The following is a 27,368-nucleotide window of genomic DNA, read 5'->3' as shown; positions in this document are numbered from 1 at the left end:
CTTCCTACCCCACTGCACCCTTCCAGGTGAAAGCTGCAGAACTTGGAGCATGTAAGCAGCTTTACCTCCTCGTATTTACGGTCAGCTTCCTCTGCAATGTGTTTGGCCTCCTTCAGCTGCATCTCCTGGATCTCCATCTTCTCCTCATCCTTCATTGCTCTATTCTCAATCACCTTCATCCCCCTGATATGAGAAAAGGCAACAGATGCATGTTTAAAACAATGTCTACATCAGTTATATATTAGATAATTGACAGAAGCAAAACGCATCAACCTTTCGCTCTCGTCTGCAGCCTTCTCAGCCTCTTCCAGCTTCTGCAGTGCTGTTGCCAACCTCTCCTGGGCTCGGTCCAACTCCTCTTCCACCAGCTGGATCCTACGGTTAAGACCTGCGACATCACCCTCTGCCTGTAGGATAAAACAGAATGGAAGAAGAGAGGTTAACTTGGTCCCTTTCATAGGAAAGCATCAGACCAGTGTCCTGTTATGGCAAAATAAAAGACAGGATGAGAGCAGTGGAAACGCAGAGGAAATACAAATATGAGGAGGAATTAAGTCTTTTTTGTGTGTTTCTTAGGTTCAAATGTAAAAAAGGCACATAAATGCAAAACTTCCCTGGGGAATAAATTTTAAACATTTTTAAAGTGGCCAGGCTTTGAATATGGAACCTGCAAAACCAGAGGTGGTAAAGAGGAGGAATGGATGGATCATTTATAAACAGAGAGAAAAGCCTGCCATCATAAATATCTTTGGATCCTTCATTTTATTTTCCCAAGCTTATGCTGGAAAATATAGTTTTAAAAAAATTTAGAGACAATAATATAAGGTGGACTAATGCATTCATCTTATAGAATAGCTTAAGTCACCAAGTTCCTCATGATTATGACAAGTTTCCACCAAACCACTTCTGTTATTTAATGATTCATTTATTTTTGCAAAAAAGCAACCCGTTCGCCTACCATACAAAATTAAAGGCAAGGTTTTATTTTTGTATAGGTTTAAAGTGACCTTATGGCAGTTCAACACTACACAGGCCTTTACAGTTGTTCTCTCTCACAAAACATCTGTTAAAAGATATTCAAACATAACCACAAGAGCATGACCCTGGCACCATAGCGACAGGAAAATATTCTGCTTTATCATTGGGACATTTTAATAATTCAGCATTAACTGCCTAAATCCAAACAGAGGGAATGCTTTGCTGCAGGTGGACTGAAACATATGTTGTTATACCAACCAGAGATAAAGAACAGCTGGAGGTCCACAGAAATGCTCACATACGCTGCTGTTTGAAGCCAAGATCTTTAGAAAGATCTGAATGAAACACAAACTTAATTTCCGGTATAAGTGGATGTAGAAATCAACCAAGCAAGAGGGCAACCCCCCCCCTCATCTGCCCTCGGTAAACAGAGGAGGAGAAAGGGTAAAGAGAAAGCAAACATTCAGCTATACAAAAATACCCGTTGCTGGAAATAAATATTAAATGGAGTAGGTGCTTTCAAACTGGACTCTAGAGTCTAAAGCGTTTCTGATAAGATGCACATGGGGTGGACCTTTGAATCATTACAATCAGTGACAGTTGCAAATAAAAATAGAAAAAAAAAAGTAAAAGGTGCAAAGCAGCAGGTTAGTGATTCATTAGCTCATAATGAGTACAGAAGGCAAAGTGCTTGCCATTCAGTTTGCAGGTGGTCGAGTCATTCTGAGAGGCTTTGGGTGAAACTGAAGAGAAAAGACTCAATCAGGGAGGGAAAGAGAAAGCAGTCTGAGGAAATAGCATTGTGTCTGTCTGAGTTAATGTCTAGACTCCTACTCTTTCATATTCATATTCCAGGAAAATGAAAGTACAGTTTTTCAGCTTGCATCAACTGTTTCTCCACCTTTCTCTTTTCCAACTCTGTTGGCTACGGACCAAATCTTCCCATTGATATTTAAACCATCTCCTCTCTGCCTCTGGTGCCAAGGGAGGGCCGCTGATACCAGACAGGAAACGTCTGTTAGCTCGTAGTTTGTGTCTCCCATAGCAGTCAGCACACGAGAGGAAAGACAGCCCACTGCAAAATGAATGAATGAGGAATAAATCTTTCAGACCATCTTGAATTCTCATCAGCCTCCATTGGCCAGGTGAGAATTGTTGCACAGGGTTAAACTGCAGCCTGAAACAACAAATACCGTCATTTCCCAGCATAGCGAATGAGGGAGGAAGACAGTGTGACTGTGGACGCAAACATACATGAGCTTCTGGCCAGACACAGAAGTGATCTGAACACACAAAGATATAATTACCAGACGGTAACATTCCTGCCGCTAAGAGTAAAAAGAAAACAAAAACTACACAAACTCGTTTAAGTTACTACAGTGAAAGCGTGCCTTTGCACACAAATGATAAAGGCGTGACCTGGTGCCTTATCCATCATCAGGCTTTCACAAACATTGCGGGGACAGAGATCCCCTCATGCACACAGACAGCTCTGTGCAATATCAGAACTTTATGTGTGTCCTGAACATATTCTCATGCCTGCAACTCTGCAAAGCGTGACCGTATAGGGGAGGCCTGGAGATCCTCCTGAGGGTGCAGTTGTGCAGTAAGAGGCTGCTTTCCTCACTCTTTGCCAGCTGGATTATCTCCTGGCTTCGTCACAAGTATCAGGAATGATGAACTTCTCTGCTTTCATTGCTTTTCAAATAAGGATCTTGGAAAAAGGTGACAGGAAGTTAGCTGCCCACCATTCTCTCATTTCCTCCCTTTGATTGTGCTCTCCTTCAGCAATGCCTGTCTCTGGTCACACCCCTTCCCTGAGCATTAACTCCACATTCTCCCACTGCCATGGAGTCACTCTGCCTTATAAGGTAAACCAGCTCTGGAGAATGCTTGGGGTTGAGTAACAATGTGTGACAACTGGCAAAGACGCCCAAAGACACAAACACTGAAAGAAACCCTAAAGACATTCAGTCTGAATCACCATTTCCTTTGGTACCCCTTCACCCCCCCTTCCTTTTTTGTAAGAGCTAATTAAAAAGAATAGATGATTGCTTTGATATCATTGGTTGTTTAAAGGAAAATCAACCAATGATATTAAACAAAATATTTCAATATTTTCTGGGATCTAAATAACTCCTTTCAAGTTTTTATTTTTATGATTTTTACATTGCTTTAATTTAAAGAATAATAAAAATTGATCAAACAAACAATAGAATAAATCTGAGTGGATATCAGAATGGCTTTTAAACCACTTACTTTCCCTCCACCCTCCCCCTCCCTATATTTAATAAAAAACATCTGGGATCACTCATGGTCAAGATGTAAGGGCAAGGAGTGGAAGGCCTGCCCCTTTCAGCCAGCTCACCAGCAGTGACAGGCAACACAGGGGGAACGGTTAGAGCCATGTTACTCTATGAGTACTCCAGGTAGCATAAAAAAAAGATAATAATAAATAAAATAGTGATTTTAGATCAGTTACTTTAATAAAATGGTATACCTTCATACAAGAGATGAACTGATCTAATACCCATATGGGATATAGGGTCAATGACTAATTATCTGGATCAGATATTGAATGAAAGATGCAGATCCAGTATTCTGATCCAGTCGTTTCTTTTTTCATTAATATCAACAACAAAAAAACAACCACATTGGTCTAAATTGAGTTTCAGGCAGCTGCTATATTTTATATGGATTGTATTTGCTGATACGTATAAAATAACATTTACATTTGTATTTATTTTTACCCTTTGTTCACATTTATTTTTTTATGTTACGGCAGATTCCTCCACTTGCACAGCAAGGCACACGGTTCATTTATTCAACAGTAGTATTGGCTCCATATCTGCCTATATTGCTCAGCCCAGGTATTCATATTGGATTTTATGAGGAAAAGCTGGATCAGTCTACTTGACATAGCTAGCTATATGAGTCTAAAGCCCAAATTAAACCAATCATTTTAAAAACCCATTTTTATTAATTTTTTTATAATTTTTTTTAGGGGATACCATACCGAATTTGAAAACAATTGGTGATGAATATCTGATTAAATGGACTCCTAGTCTCAAACATTACTTCCAGGTGGATTCCAGCTCTTCTCTGTTCAAATATCAGACTAAACATGCAATCATTTTTTGCAGTCAACATAGTTGTTTTCCAAACTGTATTTAGGGTCAAACATACCTGACTTTATTAAGAGAATTAAAAGTTGAAAAACTCCCAGTTTGACCAATGCAGATTTGATAAATTGATCTGGAGTTTTTTTCCCCCTTTTTAACACAAACAGAAAATACATAGTATTGAAGGTATATTCTATATATAACAATTTTCACTGTAGAACTGTTTTATGTTTTGAGGAAAAATAACTGATCAATTTTGACTTTACTGTTTAAGAAGCTTTTAAAAGAAATACCTCACAATGGGAGATAATCTGCTTAAACATAATTTCTGAAGCTTCAAGCTTATTAGGATAAAGCCTCTCTAAAGAAACTTTAGAGGCCTTCAAGCAAAATCTAGAAATTATCCTTTCCCCCCTTTTTATTAATACACAAACCAAGGAACTTCCAATATTTTCTGTTTTTTTTTCTTCATTTTTAAAGCATCCTTTTCTTTATAAAACCCAACATGAATGGTGAATCAATTATAAACAGGTTGGATCAAACAGTAAATACTGGCATTTACTACATCTCTAATAGAAGGATTTCCATCCAGGCTCCTCACTAAAAAATATATATAAAATCTGAAAATCGGAGCATTTGTTTACACATAACCATCAAAGACTGCTGTTATTGTTTTACTATGTAGTACTTTGGGATTTGTTTATATATAAAGTGCATTGCAAGTCCAAAGTATTATTATTAAATATTATTATTATTATTACTATTAACAGTTAATTACATGCAAGTGTAAAATAAAATGTAGGCACAGTAGATAAACAAGTAATGTCCGTATATACCTGCCAGTGAAAACTGGGAAATGAAATAGATCCAAGAACGATTTCAGCCTACTCTTTAGAAGCTTTAATCGTTCCAGTGACACCAATGGATAAAAATGAAAACAATCCCTCAATACAGCTTTGAATTAGCAGACTGATACAATATACACAATATATGAATGATAAAGGGTTTACTTTTTTATATATACACTAACTATAGGGTTGGAAGATATCAGGAAAACATGCCATTGCAAAAATAAGACTTAATTTTCACTATTTATATTTACTCCTAATTAACCAGCATTTTCTTTTTTTTCCATAAATGTAATGTAATTTCCTACTAGGTTCTGTGAGTTTTAGAATCTCCCCCACCATAATAAGGACCTGGCATCCATTAGGGCTGGGCATACACTGTATGATTTTTGCCCTTTTTGGGCCGATTTTCCAGTCGTGCGAGAATTATTTCGACCTGGCTGTGTTTCAGCCTCATCTTGCGTCATGCGTCATGTAGTATACAGGGGGTAAAGAGGGGCGATTAGGCTCTCACAGCTACCACCCGATCAGGAATCGTAAGGTTGGTAGAAAATAAAACATGTTTGAAATTCAGTCAGCCCTAGTAAGATTTTTGTGAGCAAATCCTGCCGTTGAAACAGAGTTACGAGCATGTGCAAACAACGGAGCTCCTCTTCTTGCAGATTGAAGCACCCGACCAGGACCATCTCTTGACGTGTGGTTTTCGGACATGAGCAGGTAAATTGCATCAGAGCGTCGGGCCGTACAGCGTAAGAACATACTTCGTGATCTGTGGACTTTTAAACACTGCGGCTTCATCGAACAGTTTGAGTTGCAGCTGAGTATAATTGAAAATATCGTACGGTGTATGCCCAGCCTAAGAGCTGCTAGAAACCATCAAACTGGCCCAACGTGTTATTGTCAAGGAAAGTGTAGAGAAAATGCACCTGAAATATGATATTCTACTAAATATTACGTTCTTCACAATTTTAAATACCCAATAGAGTAATAAGGAAATGTTTTGGATCATTACATTTATGGAGATCTTAATGCACAGTAGTCAAGTTAATAAAAGTTGGCCTCTACATCTCCACCCTTCATTCGCTGATTTGACGGAAATGTGATCCTTCAAATAAGCAGAGATGTTCAGCAAACATTGATTTTTACAACAGAGAAAAAACTATTTTTGTCAGATTATTATTCTTGTGTAGGATATACAGCACTAAAAGCACAGTTCTTGGAGATGCAGCACAGTTCAGACTGACTTTAAGTGTCTTTCACACATAACAGCCAAGATCAAGGACAAATGAAAGAGAAATCCAATTAGCGGCTGATTTCAGGGCAGTGGGCTAATGAGCTGCACTGTGCTGCTGGAGTTCTGGGGAAGCTATTCCTGACACAGAGGGTTGCTATGCTCAGCGTGGACATGTATACGGAGGTGTGAGAGACAAAAGGCATGTAATCTCTCTCCATAAAGACCTGGCATGCAAACACAGTGGCATGAAGTATAAGCTCCTCTGTTCTGAATTACGATATCATTTAACATCCAAGACAAGCTCAACAAAGAGCGCTGTCTCTGAACCAAATGCTATCTGCTGCGCTAGCCCAGCATGTTATCACACTTTATTTGGATTCTTTTTCCTGGGCAGAGGCTTTCAGAAAACTTTAGACAGCTAAATGAATTAGACTGTTAAACAGCTTAAATGGTTACTTTTCTGAATTCAAAATGCAGTGTATGACAACTATTTTGCCATTTAAGAATAGATTTACTATTTTTTTTTTTTGTTCATCCTATTAATTATCTGATAGCAAAAAGGTGATTATTACATTTTGTACATAGTTTGAGTAAGGTAACCCTAAAAATATATAATTGCTTAATTCTGCTTGTTCTCTTAACAAATGGCATGTTTTAGATGCCATATACTCCAGTCAACCATACATTAATCAAGTTTAATTGTTTCTATGGTTACAAGTTACAGCCTAAACATTTGTAGCTTTTTCAAGGTAAAGGAAGGAAGCTAAGTGTGCTCCTTGAAACACTGTGAAAGTCCAACTGAACTCCTCTTTTCCCACTGGTTGCAGAATTGTGAGACTGCAGAGAGTGAAACCGTTACTCATACTGTCTAAATGCCATCCATTGACACTGCAGCTAATTTAGCCCTGCTTGCCCTAAATGCACAAATATATTCTGCTCCTCACTCAAGGGAGAACCCACAGCCTCGGCCTGCATAATCAGCGAAGCCACCAACATGGGGGTGTTCCTCTGAATGCTAGGGACCGCCAGAAAGTATCAACATGTGGCAGTTATATTTGGAAAGTTGAGCTATTCCCAGGGATTAGATCCAACAAAAACATTGAAACCAGGAAGAAGCATTTTGTAAAGGCTCTGCAAAGTGTTAGAAGGCCAGCTGAAAAATCTGCAGGTCTGTGCAGAGCAAAGCAGCACACAGACAGGCAGCTACGGATGGCTGAAGCAAATTAATTTAACTAGATGAAACTAAACAAAAGGGGTTTTGAAAGCTAACCAAAAAGTACCAGATGAGTTATTTTTTGAGAAGGTTACAATGACAGCATGTGGGACAGAACAGTGCAGAAACTATGTGCGAGGAAAGCTTGCAAACGGATCACTGACAGTTAAATATTGGGTGTTTCAAGGCGATCCTTATCGCAGCAATATTAACCACGTTTGGTTGCAAAAGCAGATTTAAAGATAAACGGCTGAAAAGTTATGATGGTTATCTGCCTAATGTATTTCAACTTGCAGTGAAAAAAGGTGAGCATTTCAGGAATCTAGACTTTCTTTATGTCTTCAGGTGAAACTGAGTTTTTCTTTTTTATGAACACAAAAAGAAGCAGCTAAAGGGCCTGGAACGCAGAAAATCAGAATCAGAAATACTTTAATAATCCCAGAGGGAAATTACTTAAAATGACTCTGAAGAAATGCTCACCATGTTGCACATGCAACCTTCTAAAATGTTTCATATATAGTGATTGTTGGTTTGACTAATTTTGATTTGTGTTAAAAACTGAATCTTGTTTGTTAATGCAAACTTGACCAATAAAGTTGGTTCTTCTTATTCTCTGCGTACTTTGTGTCCATGGACACCCGACACGGCTCACCAACACGAAAGCACCAGTATTTTATCCATTTGGGATCAAATAAAGCACAGTGTTCTCCTGTGAAATATACTTTGTTCACTTCAGCCAAAATAGCTCAGTTGTGTTTTTGTTTTTTTATCCATCATTAATTAAAAGGAAGTTAAAGGAAGCAACTACTTCAATTCAAAACAACCTTGTGGTCCCGAAAGATTAAATCTCCACATGCAGGAAAGAGAAGTCAACTCATACACTGTACTTCTTAAAAGCAGATCATTGCTTCTCCTTTATCAGCACTGGAAAATAATGTATAAATAAATAAATAAAAAATAAACGTATTGAAAATAAAAAGTTATGCAGTGCTGTTGTTGAAATTTTGTGCAATTTTTTTAACAGAAAAACTGGAAAATTACCAAAACCTGCATCAGTTTTCATTAAAACCTTTTGTTTTTAACCAAAGTTATTAAGAGCGACTGTAGAGGGCCCACAGAGCCACTTGTTGCTGCAGATATTAAGGGGTTAGAGATCCCTGTTGTGTGTAGAACTGAGCAAATTCATAAAATTTTGTGAAGGTAAAAGCATTGGTCACTGCAGAGACGATGCATCAGGAACAATATACACTCCCCGGCCACTTTATTAGGTACCCCATGCTAGTAACGGGTGGGACCCCCTTTTGCCTTCAGAACTGCCTCAATTCTTTTTGGCATAGATTCAAGAAGGTGCTGGAAGCATTCCTCAGGGAGTTTGGTCCATATTGACATGATGGCATCTCACAGTTGCCGCAGATTTGTCGGCTGTACATCCATGATGCGAATCTCCCGTTCCACCACATCCCAAAGATGCTCTATTGGATTGAGATCTGGTGACTGTGGAGCCCATTTGAGTACAGTGAACTCATTGTCATGTTCAAGAAACCAGTCTGAGATGATTCCAGCTTTATGACATGGCGCATTATCCTGCTGAAAGTAGCCATCAGAAGTTGGGTACATTGTGGTCATAAAGGGATGGACATGGTCAGCAACAATACTCAGGTAGGCTGTGGCGTTGCAACGATGCTCAATTGGTACCAAGGAGCCCAAAGAGTGCCAAGAAAATATTCCCCACACCATGACACCACCACCACCAGCCTGAACCGTTGATACAAGGCAGGATGGATCCATGCTTTCATGTTGTAGACGCCAAATTCTGACCCTACCATCCGAATGTCGCAGCAGAAATCGAGACTCATCAGACCAGGCAACGTTTTTCCAATCTTCTATTGTCCAATTTCGATGAGCTTGTGCAAATTGTAGCCTCAGTTTCCTGTTCTTAGCTGAAAGGGTTGGCACCCGGTGTGGTCTTCTGCTGCTGTAGCCCATCTGCCACAAAGTTTGTCGTACTGTGCGTTCAGAGATGCTCTTCTGCCCACTTTGGTTGTAACGGGTGGTTATTTGAGTCACTGTTGCCCTTCTATCAGCTCGAACCAGTCTGGCCATTCTCCTCTGACCTCTGGCATCAACAAGGCATTTCCGCCCACAGAACTGCTGCTCACTGGATGTTTTTTCTTTTTCGGACCATTCTCTGTAAACCCTAGAGATGGTTGTGCGTGAAAATCCCAGTAGATCAGCAGTTTCTGAAATACTCAGACCAGCCCTTCTGGCACCAACTATCATGCCACGTTCAAAGTCACTCAAATCACCTTTCTTCCCCATACTGATGCTCGGTTTGAACTGCAGGAGATTGTCTTGACCATGTCTACATGCCTAAATGCACTGAGTTGCCGCCATGTGATTGGCTGCTTAGAAATTAAGTGTTAACGAGCAGTTGGACAGGTGTACCTAATAAAGTGGCCGGTGAGTGTATGTCTTTATTCTTTTTTGGTTTCAGCGATTTAATGACTTTGTGATCTTCAGCGCTGTGGGTCATGTCCTTTTTATCTGGTGTCAGAATCAAGGGGGAGGCTATGTGTCGGAAGTATAAATTGGCCTTAAAGGGACATTTTTTAAATCTCCACTCTAACGATGAATCATTACTAAATTAGTTGACGATTGTTTCAATAATCGATTAATCTGATTTTCAGAGGGCAGTAGGCCTGAAACACTTATTTGCAACATCGCTGGAAGTTTTCCTGTGACTCAGCATCACATTTTACAGAACTCAAATTTTGTATAATTGTTGGAAGTTTAACAGCCTTTTGTGGCCATGATTTAACAACTTCCATCCATTCACCTAGGCTGCTGCTGTGAACTGATAGTTAGGTGGCTAAAAGAAGAACATTATACTTTTTTTCCCCATGCTTGTAACAAAACCCAGACTGTTTTAGATAATTTAGGATCAAAGCATTATATCAAAGCATTATACAGGCAGTGTGGAAACTTAAGGGGCTGTATTAAGGTAATTCTGGGTTAAATTTGACTGTCAAACAACTCACTGTAGGCTATAGCACAGCAGATAACCTGACTAAGGTACTAACCAACATCAGTTTGTTATATTTCTAGTCTCCCAACTATAGATAATAGCATAGGGTATAATGGTATAAAAAGAAAAGCTTAAAGCTATTCACTTTAAGCAGCACATTCTTTCTTTTAGATATTAGCAACTTGATCACACAAATGTCTGTTTTGCTATGAGAATCCTATGATGGCCCATGTGAATGGGTGACATTTTAGCTTTGATTAAAACTTTGATCCATAATGAAATTCTGACAGAAATTACTCATTTCTTACAAACAAAAATTATTTAGGATCCTTTACCAGCTTCTAATAGAAGGACTGAGTTCTAACCCTACTTCAAAGCACCTGCTGAGTTTCGTTTTAAACAATCTGTCAGGCATTGATTTATTTCATAAATCAAAGGCTTTCTTGTTATTATAGATTAAACACTTGAACGAGATAAGAGTAAATGCTGAAGTCGTAGAGCCACACCAAAGTTGTACACAACTATCTGGGATCCAGCTCCACCTCAAACACTAATCTTCCTGTTGATCAGGGCTGGATCTCAGAGGCAGGAAGTGTTAGGAGTAGAAAATACAGGAAGTCCTCAAGAAGAGTCGCCAGAGGACATCCTGGGAAGGGCTCTCAGGGTGGGGAATACATAAGCGTGGGTTTGAGTCCCACTTCCCCATTTTGAAAAAATAAAATAAAATAAGGGGAAAAAATGATCACAGAAATAGATCTTAGGATCTAAAAACAAACTGTCACCATGGTGACACGAATGTCACAACTTCCCAGCATAAAAATGCTGAACAAGCAGAAGATCTTTTTAACATCAAAAGAGGAATTGCATGTTTACCACCGCTCCCCATTTAATTATTTGACTACTTTAAAGCATCATGCTAATGTTTCATGCTGGTAAAAGCAGCTAATCTCGTCCAACCAGGCTCCTTAAACAGCTCACAGCCCAAATGATTGTCTAGGGCCTCCCCAGGAGTAACCGCAGAGAAAAGGGAACAGCTCATTGAGAATTATGGCTGGAAATAAACAAGTGTAATGGACAAATAAAGACCAGATCACCACTCTTAAAGTACCTTTAAAGTATCTCTGAGAACCCACAAAAGATTAAACTCCAAGCAATTACTTTTTTTTTTAATAATTTGGTGACAGATGTGGCAAGCACTGGCCATGATACCTCAGCATCCTCATATTCATTGTACCCAGTGAGGTTCCTGTTGTTAATCTCCCTGTACTAGGATGAAAGGGTGTTTTTGTGCGAAAAGGAATGGCTCCAGGTTGTCCTAATTACTTGCATATGGGACCACACCGACCTTGCAACACAGGCGTGCACCAGAGTGGCTGGCTGAACGCAAAAAGAGAGAAATTGTACAACGTCTGAGGCTATTCTTTACAAAAAGCAGCAAGCTTAGTAGGATGACAACCTCCTGAGATTATAAAATGCTAAGAGCGATGAATCTAAGACTTATAATCCTTTACTATTGCATTTATGTAGACAGTTACTTTCCAAATAAATCAACTCCCTTGTCAGTGTTTTTCCCAAGCTGTTAATGCTGTTTGGGAATCAATTCTTAAACACCATGAAGCAAACCAACAAGACAACCATGAAGCAATGACAACATTCAATCAATTTAGCAACATTTTCAGAAGTGTTAAGGTCAGACATGATGTAATGCTATGTGATGTCAATAACTATACCACAAGCCAGGCAAACACCCAATTGTCAGATGGAAAAGGGTGCCCTGTTACCTAATAGGCAGCCTAACAAAAGGAGGCAAGTCCTTTGGCAGGGCTGCTCCTTTGATCAGTTCAGAAGCCATATCTGCAGAGCCACACCTTCCCCACCGCCCACTCAGCCTGAATCTTCCCGCTGGTCCTGTAATTATATTGGGAAGAAGAGGGTATGCCGCTATAAAGCCTTACCCAACTGTGCCGTTAAGTATTTTTTTTCTTCCTTGTACTACTTTTACTTTTTCCTGCTTCAAGCCACCAGTTGAGGCCTGAGTCAAAGAGGCAGAACGAGTGTGAATATTTCCTACAAGTCTGAACAAGACGGTTTGCGGAGCTTCGGTCATGACGTTTGCCAATTTCAGACCAAGTTATGTAACTGCAGCGAGTTGAAATGTAAACACATGCAAGATAAAGCTCTTTCTACCACTTCTTTTTCCATTGATAATTCATTCCTGGGTCATATGAAGGTGGGTTCTTTACCGATGATGGCCTTTTAACATCTAAGCAGGCAAAAAAAAATTAAATAACTCTCCTATCCAGTTACTGCTATTAAAATAGACCAAGGTTTTCAACAGCTACTGAATCCTAACTGCTAATGTTTTCCATCGCACCTTTCAGATGGCAATTAATCATTTTAATAGGAAGCCAGGCAAATTAACAGTCTAAAAACACTTCTGGTCGCAAAAAATAAAAGACATAATTCATAATGCGAAAATTTAAATAAGTCCTTCCATCACTCTTTTTATAGAATGATGTTTCACTGCACAGGTCAGCTGAAATAAGGCTCCTATGGGTGTCCTTCACCTACATGTGAGAAAAAACATCTGATCACCAAGCAGGGGCAGAGCTAAATGGGGGGCCAGTGGTGGCCATGGCCACTCTTAGCTAATCATTGGCCACCCCTACCATTTTTTCCTTCTAATATAGAAGGTGGCAGCAGTAATATTCTCAAGTGGAACATTCAAAACATTTACATTTTTGTGGTTAATTATACAAATCAATATAATAACATTAAAGATGATAAGTACAGAATGTTCTTTTCAGAACTAGATTTTGTTATATGGGGTAAAGAGAAAATGATGCGTCTCTGCAAGCCATCTAGGAGTCTTTAGTGAAATCACAGCTAAATAACAATTTTAATAAAAACTTATCAAATAATCAATTTATGTAGAAATTAGTGCTTGCAAATATCATTTTTATGCAGAATGTTTATTGATACAAGTAGGTAAGTAATGACGACGGCAGATTTACGCCCCAGAAGTCAAAACTGTAGAATTTTATCCACTATAAGCATGGATGTTTAAATATCTATTTGTTAGCAAAGGCTGTATGAAAGTATAGTTTGTCTTTATTAAAAAAATAGGGATGTATTGCTTGTTAATTTTTGCCTGGCCACCCTTATACAAATTTTCCATGCATAAAGCCTGACTATTAAAACAGCCGATATCTGCTTGTGTTACTCTAAAATTAACTAAATGACAAAATTATACATCTATTAAAATGATGTTTACTTGAAGAAAAAAATAGCATACTTTTATTATAAATTTAAAATGGACCTCAGTCCGTTTTAAATTTAAAATAAGGAGGACAGAACAAGAATTTAGCTGTTTTAGAGGAATTTTTATATGAAGTTTTTGGCTATAAACTTCAATTCAGTTTTAAACATCTGTTGTATTTTCACTTTAGAAAATAATATAGCATATATATGGAAGAGGATTAGGGCCACTGGAAAAAAATAATAAATTTAACTCATTTTTAGATTTTATTTCAGTATAATATGAGAAAATGTCAGAATTGTCTCAGAATTCAGACTTTTCCCCATATTAAACTGAAATAAAATATTTTAAAAAAAATCAGTTACCATATTTTTTTCCCCCAGTGGTCCTAATCCTCTTCCGTACATATACCACGTCTCAAAAATAACAAAAAAAATAATTGGTATAATAAATCATGTGATAAATTCAACAGTTGTGATTACAAGGTTAGGAAAAATAGAAATAAACTAACATTTAAATGTGTCCAAATCTTAGACTAGATGGTAAATATGTATTATTTCCTAAGAGGAAATTAGAATTAAACATGGAATATTAATGTCTACGTGGTTCATTCAGGACAGCTCAGACGCGGCCTGCGGCTCAGACCCTACTGCGCATGCGCACACAAGAATCCAAACTTTTTTTTTTTTTTTATTAGACCAACGCCTTGTATTGTGGCATACAATCACGCCCGCGAATGAATCAATGGCATGATCTAATGAGACGTTTTACAGCCGCGGAGGTGATTAAGAACACTCCGAAACCAGTTCACCAACATGACACTTTATAAGTAAAGAGAGAAAGTTGGGAGAGGAGCGGCGCGGTTCAAAAGTGGGAGAAAAGTAGAGCAGAAGGAGGAGAGAAGTCTCACTTTTTCTCGGAGCTCCCGTTCGCCGTCCAGTTCTCTCTGTAGGACCTGAGCCCGGTCCTCTGCGTCATCGGCCTGCTGCTGCAAACTCTGAATCTTTCTCTTCACAGCTTCCAGAGAGTTCATACCTGCCATTGTTCTCTGTTTGGATACTTAAGACTAGAAGGTGGAAAAAAGGCGCGTGCTACAGCTTCCTACTTGCTTGGTCAACCCAACTGTAATGATTATAAACGGAATAACGTAAATGGCGTCTTTATAAAATACTAGATGTCGGTCCGGACCGGTATCTTTGGAATGTACAAAAAAAGTCGTTCAAGTCCGGTAAAAAAAAAGGAAAGGAAAATGAAGTTAAATAGGTGAAAGGTGTGAGTGTCCAGGTGAATTCCAAAGATGGCTCATGGGCAGAGCAGATTAGTGGTCCTCAGGAATGTCCTTAGCAGGTTTTGGTCCCAAGTTTGAGGAGGATCACAGGCAGAGTGCGGAGAGGAGAGCGCAGGGAGCCGGAGTGAGCAGGAGGAAGGAGAGAGATGATTGGTGAGGTCAGAGAGGGGCGGGGCCTCTATGAGCCATGGGCCCTGTCACTGATGAGAGGACGGGGTAGCCAAAAGAATAAGTAAAAAAATAACAACACAAACAAACCTGTGATTAATTAAACAATTATCTGAAGTCCTCCTTTATTGTGACACCAAAGCTCTGATCTGTTTTTCTTTCCTCAGTCAGTGGGGAAATAACCTTCTACATGAGAATAAAGCTGCAGGTGCCTGTCACTGAAAGAGAATTCAATCCAGTTTATTTATATAGTGTCAATTCATAAAACAAGTCATCCAGGCAATTTACAGTTCATCAGATCATACAGTCAAATTGATTCAAAGTTTTCTATCTCAGGAAAACCAGTTGATTGCATCCACTCATTGACTTAAATGCAGTCCCTTACACTAAGCATGCTTGTGGTGACAGTGGAGAAGAAAAACTCCCTTTTAACAGGAAGAAACCTCCAGCAAAATCAGGCTCAGTGTGAGCGGCCATCTGCCGAGGCTGACTGGGGTTCAACCATGTGAGCTGAGATTTGATAATCTAACTCAGATTTTTAGTTCAAACACTGAAATTTGGAATTTATATTGATGTGAATATATATATTTATATATATATTTTTATATATATATTTCTTATACACAGTTCTTGAGCAATTACAATGTTTGCACCTTTGATACATAAATAAAAACAAACCATAGTAAACCAAGTACAAGTATCTGTACTTTCTATTCCTTAAATTTTTTAAACAAACGTTACTAATTTCTTTTGGCTTCGGTTTAATGTTTATAAATATTTATATCACGTCATGTGCGCCATCCAATGCAGATCATTGGCGCCATCCACATCTAGTGAAAACTAGTGTAACTGGATGAGTCATATAACGCAAACACTCATTGGTTAGCTAAAGGAAATCATCAGAAGCAAGCAGGTGTTCTTCAAACTGTAAACACGAATTGTCTATGCCATGCTACAATGTAGGATTCAGAAAAAGATGTAGAAATGTCTGAAAGGTCGGACACAGGCGAGAGCGTATTAGGAGATGGAGACGGAGACCAACCAGACCTCCCTCATCCTTGGCTCTAGCTCAAAGAATGTTTCGAAATAGTCGTAAAATTGAGCTTTCAATTCATATAGTGGAATCTGTCTGTTTTTTAAAAGGTTACTTTATACTTTTATACTTTAAGTAGTTTTTGGAGCAGTTACTTTTTCACTTTTACTTGAGTAAAGAGGTCAATTTGATACTTCAACTTTTACCAGAGTGTATTTAAACTGCAGTATCTATACTTCTACTCGAGTAACAAATGTGTGTACTGACACCACTGAGTAAAGGCCACATAAAATGGTTATGTATAATTTCTTAGACCTAGACTTAGACAGACTTTATTGTCATTGTTTACACACAGAGTGTATACAAAAAGAAATTTCATTCAGTACAGCTCTCAAGACACTTCCATTTCAAAAATGCAGCAGTGATCAAATGTAAACATGGTAATCAAAGGTGAACATAAGACAGATATGATTTATAGTTTCAATCATTCAGTGGATTTTTTTTAAACCCCATTTTATATAACATTCAGCAGTCTATGGCAGTGGGGAAGAAGCTGTTGTGGAATCTGATGGACCATGCTTCGAAGCCTCTTCCCAGAGGGCCGCAGGGAGAACAGTCCATAATGGGGGTGTGAGGGCTCATTGATAATGTTACGGGCTTGGAACACACAGCACTAGGATGAAATGTCTATTATGAAGGGAAGAGCAGCCCTGATGATCTACTCTGCAGTTCTCACTACTCTGCATTTCATTCGAGTTTCATTTTTTAAAATGGAAGTTGACCCCCTGAAATAGATTCTGTTTCTGCCATTCAGCTATCTGGGAATGGCTTAGTCATCACTGGACATCAGCAACTCTAGAGAGTATGTCACTTCTACATTCAATACATTTAAAAGTCTGACATGTTTATTTAAAACCCCAGATTACAATCAGTTTTTCATTAGATTCCAATGAAATATAAATTGTTTGACCTTTCTTGAACCTCTATGCTTGACAAAGACAAAGTAATTCATGTTTAAAATGAAAGTCAAAAATATGTCACTTTCCAAATTTTCTACAAATGAAGATCAAAAAAGAAAATGTTTACGATATGAGTAAATACTTTGTAAAACAATTATTCTCTATAGGAGCTGTAGATATTTTGGGGAAGGTCACCACCATCTTTGCATATCTACAAGAACAAAATTTTCCCTGTGATTCTTTGCAGAATAAGTTAAGCTCTTTTAGAAATAATGGAGAATCTCTGCAAACATTAGGTTATACATCTTAATGCGGATTCTTAATATGTTTGTGATGCATGAATTTGATTTGATCTGAACAGAAAGATAAAATATATCTTTAGAGCATCATGCAACTTCTACTTCTATGCTTAATTTGGGGTATGTCTATTTCAGGATGATGTGCAATTTTCTGACCAACATGGCCTTTTACATGTCAGTAAAAAAAAAAAAAACAACAAAAAAAACATCAGATTCAAACAAAAATAAAACTGTTTACTCTTTACGTTTTCTCGTTATGTTCAGATTATCTAGTTTTTCTTTGTAGAGTTTTTCCATGCAAGGTTTTCTTTTCTCCTAACATTCGTTTTGATCCATCTCTTTCATTTGTGATCAAATACTTTAAATTCTGTGGTTACAACGTGACATTTAATGAAAAGAATAAAGGGATATTAAAACATTCATAGGGCACTTTACTCTTTATTAATTCTATAGATTCAAACATTGCTGTGAGATCAAATTATTTCATAAAATAGCTCAAATAAAGCACCTCATCTCCAAAAAATCATTAGTTTAAATGCATCTGTCTGGATCCCTTTAAAAAGCTTACATATTGTTTTTTCGGTGTCTAACTAGTTCATCTTGAATTGCATATTCAAGTTTGAGTAATTGTCATAAATTGTTGTTCTTTTGAGGAACCATGCAAGTGTTTGTCATGAAAGGCTGAGCAAACATGCTTTAGTCCCCCTCCTTGAGGCATCAAATAATGTGCCTTGCGTGGGTGTGAATTAGATTTATGCTCCATCCTTCATATGTCTATTTTAGCCCTGCCTGTATTTACCCTTATGGTCTCCTTTTGACATGAACGGCCTGGGAACAAACATTGCTGCATGAACTGCCAAGGAGGCAGCAGAACCAAGCGTTGCTTCTTCTTTAGCTCAAATTCAAACATGGTGTTCGCACAAAGAAGAAAATCTTTCTCAAATCAGTTTCATGTGTTGATTGAGCCCCCTCTCTCTGATTCGCCCGTTGCACCGGAAAAGCTGGAAGCACGGATTTTTATTAGACACAGAAGTGTGGGACTTTCTGTTTGCCTTAGCTGCATTCCTTACATACCTCTGCCCCCCTGCTTTCTCTCCCTCTTCTTTTCCCAATCTGGCCGAACACTGCAGACTTTTCCCCTTAAAAAGTAACTGTTACGGCCTCGGGTTATAAATCCACACACAATGATTAAACGGTGCCATCGTTATCTCTGCAGCCCGCGCAAAGGTTGGGATCTTGCGCTCATGAGTACGGACTCTGTCTGGTAGCCTGTGCTAACAATAAACATCGATGGCCTAGATATTGGCACCACTGGACTAGTTTCTTTTTTAGAAAACACAACTTATTGCTTCCAGGGTTCCGGGTCAATTCTCTGTGAATTCAGATGTGTAATGACTTGACTGCTGCCTCTAATGAGTGACATGCTGAGGAGAATTTGTGCAAGTGGAGCAGGACATCTTTACTTCTTGTTATTTTCCTGTCACTGGCTTTCCCAAAAATGTCATGCATTTAAATAAAACATCTGTGTCTCCACTTTGTGGCTTAACCCACTGAAAGTTCAATACAGAGGTTTACATCCACTGATGTCCTTCTGTTACTGTATTTTAGTTCATCTATTCATTTATGAAGGCGGAATGATCGGGTGGCATGAAAAAGTAATGGTATTTAAAAACAATACTTGGAATTACGACTTTGAATTTATGATAACATTTCTCTAACCAAAGCTAAATAATAATATATATCAAACATGTTCATATGCAAAGTTACATATGCATGTTGTTTTTAGCCATCAACAAGCTTCTGGCACAATTCCGCTAAAATATTTGTTCACTCTTCAAGGCAGAATTGGAAAAGTTGATTTAGTTTAACTTAATTAGTTTCCTGGCACAGATTAGGTTTTTATGGATAGATGAGGTCAATGCTTTGGGAACGATAGGACAGAACCAGAATATATCCATTTCAAAACATGTTCTAACTAGAGATGCACCGATCCAGTTGTTTCTGATCCGAAACCTGGTCTTAGCATATTGGCCAATATCCGATACCAATAGGATTCAAATGTTTTACTTTACATTATGAATGAAAAAATAAGCAGCAGAAGATATAACAGTGTAAAGTGTACAGGATTGGATCTCCGATATCAAATCATGATATTCGATCCAGCTAATTAGTCAATATCAGAGCCAATGTCCGAGTGGTGGCCTAATGTTTGGGGCATTGAATTTGGAATCCAGAGGTTCTGAGTTCAAACTGCACTCACACAGACTGCCATATTGGTTTAGGGGTTTATGTCAATACAGGCATTTCTATGGAGTTAAATAAGGTCTATATAATGGCTCAATGGAAGATAGGTTGAATATAGACATATGGAAATCCTTCACATCAGCTAAACATCAGCTAAAGGTCTATGACAAAATAATAACCAATTCAAATTAGCTTTACAAATTCTGCCACATTATTAAACCAAATGTCCCAGAGGTTCCGATGATGGTTTCATAATTTCAGTGGGGATGCCTAATCCTTTTAATCTAATCCAGTGAGGGATCTGTCTAGATATTTAGTCCATATTCTAATTTTGATTTGGTGTGGATTAAACAAAATGCACTAGAAATGAAAACTATTTGGAAATATTTTTATTCTCATTATTTTACATGCTTGTATGATTTTGTTTTATAGATAAATAATTAATAAAATACTGAAACTGATATGATATAAATGTCCATGTTGAATGCCCTCAACCAGAACTGAACTGATCTAGTAAAGATATTTTATACTGTTACTCAAGAGCCTATTTTATCTGCTTTCTTTCTAAAGAGTGTGTTTAGTCACTACATGGAGATAATCCTGCAGGTCCCAGACTCCAGCTGTGTGTCCGTATGGCAAACCCCTCCCTCGTCCTTGTGTGGACACAGAACAAAGCTGCATTTCCCTGGGATATCCTCCATGAGCCTCTAACAATGGCACATCTTGGTGGTGGTTAGATGAGTTTTTTTCCTTGACTAAACTCTCTACACTCAGCCTATGTATTTTATTTTATTTTTTTAGAAACAGTTCACAAGATTCTAATTTGTTTTTCTTTTTTTTTTATTCATTTTACCCACATACATATGTAAATATTATCTAATCTTTGGTGTGGATGTAAATGTTTCTTTAGGACTATCATTTGCCTCAGCCTTCCTTTCTGTGCTTTCTGCACACACACATAATTACTGAATCAGGGAACAAAACAAAACACACTCTGTGCACAAACACGCTCTCCAGTGCCAAAGAGACCAACACTGACAGAAATACAGTCTTATGGTTTGTGGTGGCGCTAACAATCTAAAATATGGCCTTTTAACTTAGATTGTACTGATTAACTACAGCGCTGCCTGGCCAAAGTTATTTCCTCCATGCTAAGTTTTTACACAAGGTTTTTTTTAACTTAAAACCTTTTTGGAAATACCAATTCTATTGAGGTAAACTGTAATGTACACAATAAGGATCTTATTAGATCTGGTTATGTTCTCATTCTGACATACACTATAAATCAAACAGCACTTTGCCAGTTGATGCACCACATTATGTTATTAATAAAAATCTCTCTGGTTATTTAAAATATATTATATATATATATATATATATATATATATATATATATATATATATATATATATATATATATATATATATATATATATATATATATATATATATATATATATATATATATATATATATATATATATATATATCTGCCAGTGGAAGTTTCATTTACAAAGTTTAGACAATGGGACAAATGTAAATCAAGATTTATTTGGAAATTAAAATACCATTTAAAAAGTTGGAATTGGAGATACCTGGAGAGGTGTGGATAGAGCGATGGGAGTCCCAGAGCTGTACATCTTACAGTTTTCTTAGGTGTTTTTTTTTCTTGGAAGATCTTATGCTACTACCTTTTTGCACCTTTTCCACAATCAGAGCTTAATCCTATTGAGCTTCCTTGCTTCCAGGAGGGTCAAACCCATAAATATGTCAGCTTTTCAAAATAATTGACAAAACTAATGTTCACAATATGAGGTGTTGAAATGTGTTCTCCTTTATACACTGTTCTTAGGTGTTGCTCGAGGCTATTTATGTAAGAGCTTGTATCTTTTTTAGATACTAGTCATTGCGTTTAAAAAAATATATCATCAAATGTTGGCTTAAATAAGTTCTACCTTACAGTAATTAGAACTCTGAAGAGCATCCACCGCATGAAGATGATGAAATGGGACTGCTTTGTTGAACCTGAGAACTATTAACAATTTGATATTGATGACTCTAAGGATCTATCTCTGTGTCCCTGACCTTCATTTCTGGTCATATTTTGTTTGTTTTGTCATGTTTTGAGTATTGATTGTTACGTTTTTCCATTAGTATAGAATCAATTAAAGTGTTTTAATAGTGATTCTCTCTAATATAAATTTGCTGTTTTCAGAAGTGTCTGTTTAGGTTTTGCTGGATAGATCACAGCTTAACAGTTTGCTTACCTTTTTGAGGTGGGTGCACAAGAATGTTAGTCTCTGTGGAGAGCTCTGAGCCTCTCTCGCTGCATCAAACTAAACTTACAGCTGGTGCTGGCTCTGAGAGTCCAGCTGCAGGCGTCTCTACGTTGTTATGGTTATATGTTTGAAAGTGTGTGGTCTGTGTGTTAACAGAGCAAGTGGTTGATGACAAGAGCAGACGCCTCTGTTGCTGAAGAGTTTTGCTTGTGATGTGTATTATAGTGGAAGTGAGTGTGAGGCTATTTGACTCACATCAGCAGCCTTCTTCTCAGACAGTTCCAGTTTTTCCTGAGCGTCTTTGAGGCCCTCTGAGAATTTGTCCAGTTCATCCTCTGTCTGTTTCAGCTTCTTCTGAAGATCCAGCAGCTCATCCTCCAACTGCAAGAAGACCAAAGGTTACGTCTGTCCATTTTCATTTGATCAGAGCTCTTACCTGACTCCACCCTCTTTTTCCATACCATGTAGAAATATTAAACCACTTCCTGTTTCCTTAAAGGTAAATTTAAAGTAACACAAAGGTTCACTTCTTTTGCCATCAGACAACCAGGCTGAATGACCATCCACACTTATCTCACCTCTACACAAATTAAGCTAGATGGTTGGGGAGGGAATAAATAGGGTTTTCCATCTTTTATAAAAAAGCTCTATATGGCCTCTACATGCCAAATAATTGGGTATCACAAAGAAAGCCTTACATCTTATTCTGTTGAAAACATAAACTTGTTAGGTTTGGGATTTCAGCAGAAACTGTATGCTATGATTAAATTTGGATTAAGCTACTGGGCAAAAAACAAGCATGAAGCGGGAAGAATGAAAGCTCCTTGTGATCGCTGGATTGGGGGAAGATTTTTGATGCTGAGCAATTTTCTCTTTTAAAGTCCATGAGAATGCATTGTAATCAATTATATCTGCATTATAATTAATTTCAACCACCAGGAGTTTCTAAGCTAAAATCTGCTGACTATAAAACTTGGATCTTTCAACAATTATCAGGTCTTCCAACAAGCTCATGATTCTAAACATAAGCTCAATTTTCCTCTATGGTCAGTCCATCAGACGTGAATCATATTTAAATCCTGTGCGATGAGCCAAATAGAAGGCAGCAAAAGAGAGGACCTAGAAGCTAAGACTAATTTTGTGGGCAGAAATGGTTAAAAATCCATCTCTTTGAAAGCTTCAATCCTGTGACAGATAAGAGAAGGTTCTACTGTAAGTAGGGTTAGAAATAATTATGCCACTGTTATTTATTTATTTTGCCAAAAAAAAGTTTTTAAGCTTCGCTATATAAGACACTTATACAAAATAAATTTAGGGTTAAATGAGTCTTAGCATTTTTTATTTTCTTTAGCACTTCACATTGTCCATACCAAAGTTTTAATGTTGCAGCCTTTCAATTTTTTTTACATAAGCTAAATAATATTTGTTATCAACACTTATGTCATGTACAGGTCTACACTATGGTACCAAATGTTTCCCTGCTCCAAAGATATTATGATGGCAATTGCCTTTTGATAAATCGTCACGCTCTACTTTTTTTTTTACCTTCTTTTTTTTTTTTCTTCACTTTTAAATGTGTTTTCCATTAAAGATGTAATGGAAAAAATCTAACCTACAAAATCTAATCTACCGGTATCTGATATGTTTAAATGTTTTTACTAGCTGAGAAGATGCGTACGACCAGCTCTTTTTACTCAACACATTTCATAAACATCAGTTTAAAATGCAATGAATTTCAATTTTGTGTGCCTAAATCAAATAGCTCATGCAACACATTACATTTAATGAAGTTATTTTTCTTAAAATATCAGCGAAGAAGGAGTTAAGCCCTACTGATAGGAAAGAGGTAGCTCATCTGAGAGGCTGATTGTGTTTATTATGTAAGACAAAATTTAAATGGACCCAGTACTTATCAGTCTCTTCTGACAGAAACCCCAGTGTACAGCTGATAGCTCTGTTTCTCTCTCTCACACAGAGAGTTAAGTGTTTGCCCTAATCAGTGTCACCCTAAGAGCCCGTGAAGAACGTCTGATAATCCAGCTATATTCCATCCTGCTGCTCTCTCCAGATGCCAAAAATACAGCTGTTATCAGTGAGGACAGACATCTGGAACCAAAGAGCTGCTGTATCTTTATGGGGTGTCTTTGTGTTAGAAACACCTTTGCAAATGTTTAATTTAATCTGATTAATTAAAAACTGCTTAACGAGCCTTCTAAGTCAGCTTCAGGTAGAGCTCTTGGCCTTACTGTGAAAACCCTTCTTCTCTCAGAGACTAGTTCAAGATTTAGCTTGTGCCGTTTTTTAGTTTTTTGTTGGTGACTTTGAAAGTGGTTTGTAACCATAAAAAGACATGAAAAACAATGTGTTTATGTGCAGGTTTTGCAAAGTTTTGCTTTTCATTTTGACAAGCTTTTCCTTCCTTTTTTCTAATATTAGCAGGTTATTTAAAGAAGAAAATTAGCTAACTATTAAAAAGTATTTCCTCAGGAGAACAGAAGAAACCAATTCTAATAAACATTTCATGTCTGTAATAACTTAATGATGCCTATAAATGTTTATATGTTTTCAGATTATTTCATTCAGGAAATGTTTGATACTAAAGAAGAACATACCTGAAACTTAGGATGAAAAACAAATATTTTAGTCTAAAGCTTATACCATGTGGATATTCTACTTTTAAAACAAGATTTATAATCAAAAGACATAACAACATACTATTATTACTCCTCTCTCTGCATTTGCCCCACCTGTTTACATTTGTCCTCTGCAGCCTTCTTATCCGTTTCTGCCTGCTCTGCACGGTCGATTGCGTTCTCCTTGTCCAGTTTCAGCATCTGCATCTTCTTTTTGATGGCTTCCATAGTTGCAGCTAGATTCCCTTTCTCTCAGATTTCAAGAAAAGTACTTTTAAATGTTCTTTTTATTTCCACCTGTTGTGCTTTTGATGCAGGGGATATGTAAGCCTTCAAGTGCAAAGATCCTGAAGAACAACAAAAGCGACAGAGACAGAAGCGAAGGGAGCAGAGGGAAGGAGACAGAGAGAGATGTGGAAAAGAGATGGAGAGCCCAGCCCTATATGGGTAGTTATTTCGGCTCCAGCAGAACCTGCCTCCTGTCTCCAGTCACCCTCTCCTCCTCCCCTTTCATCTCCTCCCATGTTTCAGGACTCCCTCCCTCTCCATCCATCCTCTCCATCCTTTCCTCCTCTCTTCATTCCTCCTCTCATCCTTCCAATCACCACTCTGCTTTCACCCCATCCTGACTCCCTATCAGGCCCTCAGGAAGTCTCCACCCTATCAAACTTATTTCTCTCTATTAGGAACTGCCAGGCTGCTCCATTCCACTCCACTTAATCCTTGGCCCTGCCAGATCTCCTTATTTGGGCTGCTGGGTTTTCACATACCGACAGCACCTTCTACATATAACCTCTTGTATGCTTCTCAATAGTACAACGTATTTTACACCTAGGGGACACACCTGATTGGTAGGACATATATATATATAAAGGTATAAATATAAAGATGACTATATTATATTTATATCAAGATAAAAATAAAGATATTATATTTACATAATTATAAGCAAAGAGATGAGTTGCAATTATATTTTTTCTTTACCTCCTGATATGGGTGTGGCCTTGAAGCTGTTTCAAGAAAAAAATTACTGCCTGCTGTGAAGAGTGTTGACAAGTTCATTCAGTGTGCTGCAAATACAACAGTGAGCACTAGCCATGAGGACAGCATCCATTCAATGAAATATGGTGCCATCAGCATCATGATATGGAGGTGCTTTTTTAATGGCAGAAAAGCTGGTCAGAGTTGATGGGAAGATGGATGAACTGGGGCAGGGCTTAAACGTCCTACAATAATGGCAGCCATAGCATTCTACAATTATGTTTGTTTCTGATCAGTAATAACCAGTGGTGTCAAAAGTTGCAACCTATTCTCATTATGAGTTCGTATGAAATCGTATGGAAAGTTATGCACACAATTTCATACGTTTTGAACGTTTTTCCTCAAAAAACCACATCAGTGCGCATGCGCTGGCAGACAGAAAAAAAAAGCAGATCCGCGGACGGATGTAAAATTGGGAAAAACAGTGCAATCAGCACTTATTCATGTCTCTAACTACGTTGCTTGCTGTTTTATATTTTAGGGTTAGGTGTAGGGTCAGGGTTAGGGCAAATTGTAATTTATATTCTATATTCGTGAATGGTGCGTCAAATGTGCATGCGCATACGACATAAAAAACATCCAAAACGTACGAAATTACGGTGCATAACTTTTCGTACGATTTCATATGCACTCATAATGAGAATATGTTGAAAGTTCACACATTTGTTACTTGAGTAGAAGTATAGATACTGCAGTTTAAAAACACTCTGATAAAAGTTGAAGTATCAACTTGACCACTTTACTCAAGTAACAGTATGTGCTCCAAAAACTACTTAAAGTATAAAAGTATAAAGTAATCTTTAAAGAAAACAGCCAGATTCCACTATATGAATTGAAAGCTAAATTTTTCGACTATTTTGAAAAATTCTTTGAGATAGAGCCAAGGATGAGGGAGGTCTTGTTGATCTCCGTCTCCATCTCCCGATACGCTCTCGCCTGTGTCCGACCTATCAGATATTTCAACACCTTCTTCTGAATCCGACATTGCAGCATGGCATAGACAATTCGTGTTTACAGTTTGAAGAACACCTGCTTGCTTCTGATGATTTCATTTAGCTAACCAATGAGTGTTTGCATTATATGACTCATCCAGTTACTCTAGTTTTCACTAGATGTGGATGGTGCCAATGATCTGCATTGGATGGCGCACATGACTTGATATAAATATTTATTAACATAAAACGGAAGCCAAAAGTAACAAGTAACATTTGTTTAAAAAAGATAAGGAATAGAAAGTACAGATACTTGTGTGAAAATGTAATGAGTAGAAGTCAGAAGTAGGAAGAAAAATAAGTAATAGAGTAAAGTATAGATACCTAAAAGTATACTTAAGTACAGTCACAAAGTATTTGTACTTTGTTCTTGACGCCTCTGGTGATTACCAAAGCTGCTTTGGTTTTATAACTGCAAAATGGTATTCAGCAACTATAGTATCTAGAGCTGCTGGAGAACCATTAGCTGGCAGGAGAGAAAAAAAGGGGCTTTTGGAAATTCTGCTAACCTTATTTTACAGTTTGATGAGGGAGCAATGAAACCAAAAGGGGAATATTTTCATGACACTGAACAATTTCTCTCAACTTGTAAAAAGTTGTAAAAATGCAGAAAGCTAACAGAGCATGTCTGAAGGATATGTGCATTGGCATGTAGGTAAAATGATCTGATTAATCATGAAGATAATCAAAAAGGATAATTAATAATTTATTATTAAATAAAAATTCATCCTTGGTTTCAATTCTCAGATATCC

The 27,368-nt window shown here is 37.6% G+C and overlaps 1 protein-coding gene across 4 annotated transcripts in view; it reads right to left on the bottom strand.

Moving 5' to 3' along the window:
• Positions 1 to 25,013, bottom strand: part of tpm4a (tropomyosin 4a) — a 31,226-nt gene extending 6,213 nt beyond the window's left edge. Inside the window, exons 1-4 of one of the 4 annotated variants that reach the window (XM_038281081.1) lie at positions 24,697 to 25,013; positions 22,205 to 22,330; positions 274 to 407; positions 66 to 183 (exon numbers count right to left, since the gene is read on the bottom strand). In XM_038281081.1, the coding sequence (XP_038137009.1) occupies positions 66 to 183; positions 274 to 407; positions 22,205 to 22,330; positions 24,697 to 24,810 (492 nt within the window). In that variant the 5' untranslated portion in view covers positions 24,811 to 25,013. Of the gene's footprint in view, positions 1 to 65; positions 184 to 273; positions 408 to 14,589; positions 15,099 to 22,204; positions 22,331 to 24,696 lie in introns of those variants that run through there. The other 3 variants (XM_038281080.1, XM_038281083.1, XM_038281082.1) reach the window with 3 other exon arrangements.
• Positions 25,014 to 27,368: the final 2,355 nt, after the last annotated feature.

The sequence above is a fragment of the Cyprinodon tularosa genome, unplaced genomic scaffold, assembly GCF_016077235.1.
Source record: "Cyprinodon tularosa strain WSP-4 unplaced genomic scaffold, ASM1607723v1 ctg167, whole genome shotgun sequence".
Classification (NCBI taxonomy): Eukaryota; Metazoa; Chordata; class Actinopteri; order Cyprinodontiformes; family Cyprinodontidae; genus Cyprinodon; species Cyprinodon tularosa.
Note: the sequence above shows the minus strand (reverse complement) of the source record. Positions and strands in the feature narration are given on the sequence as shown.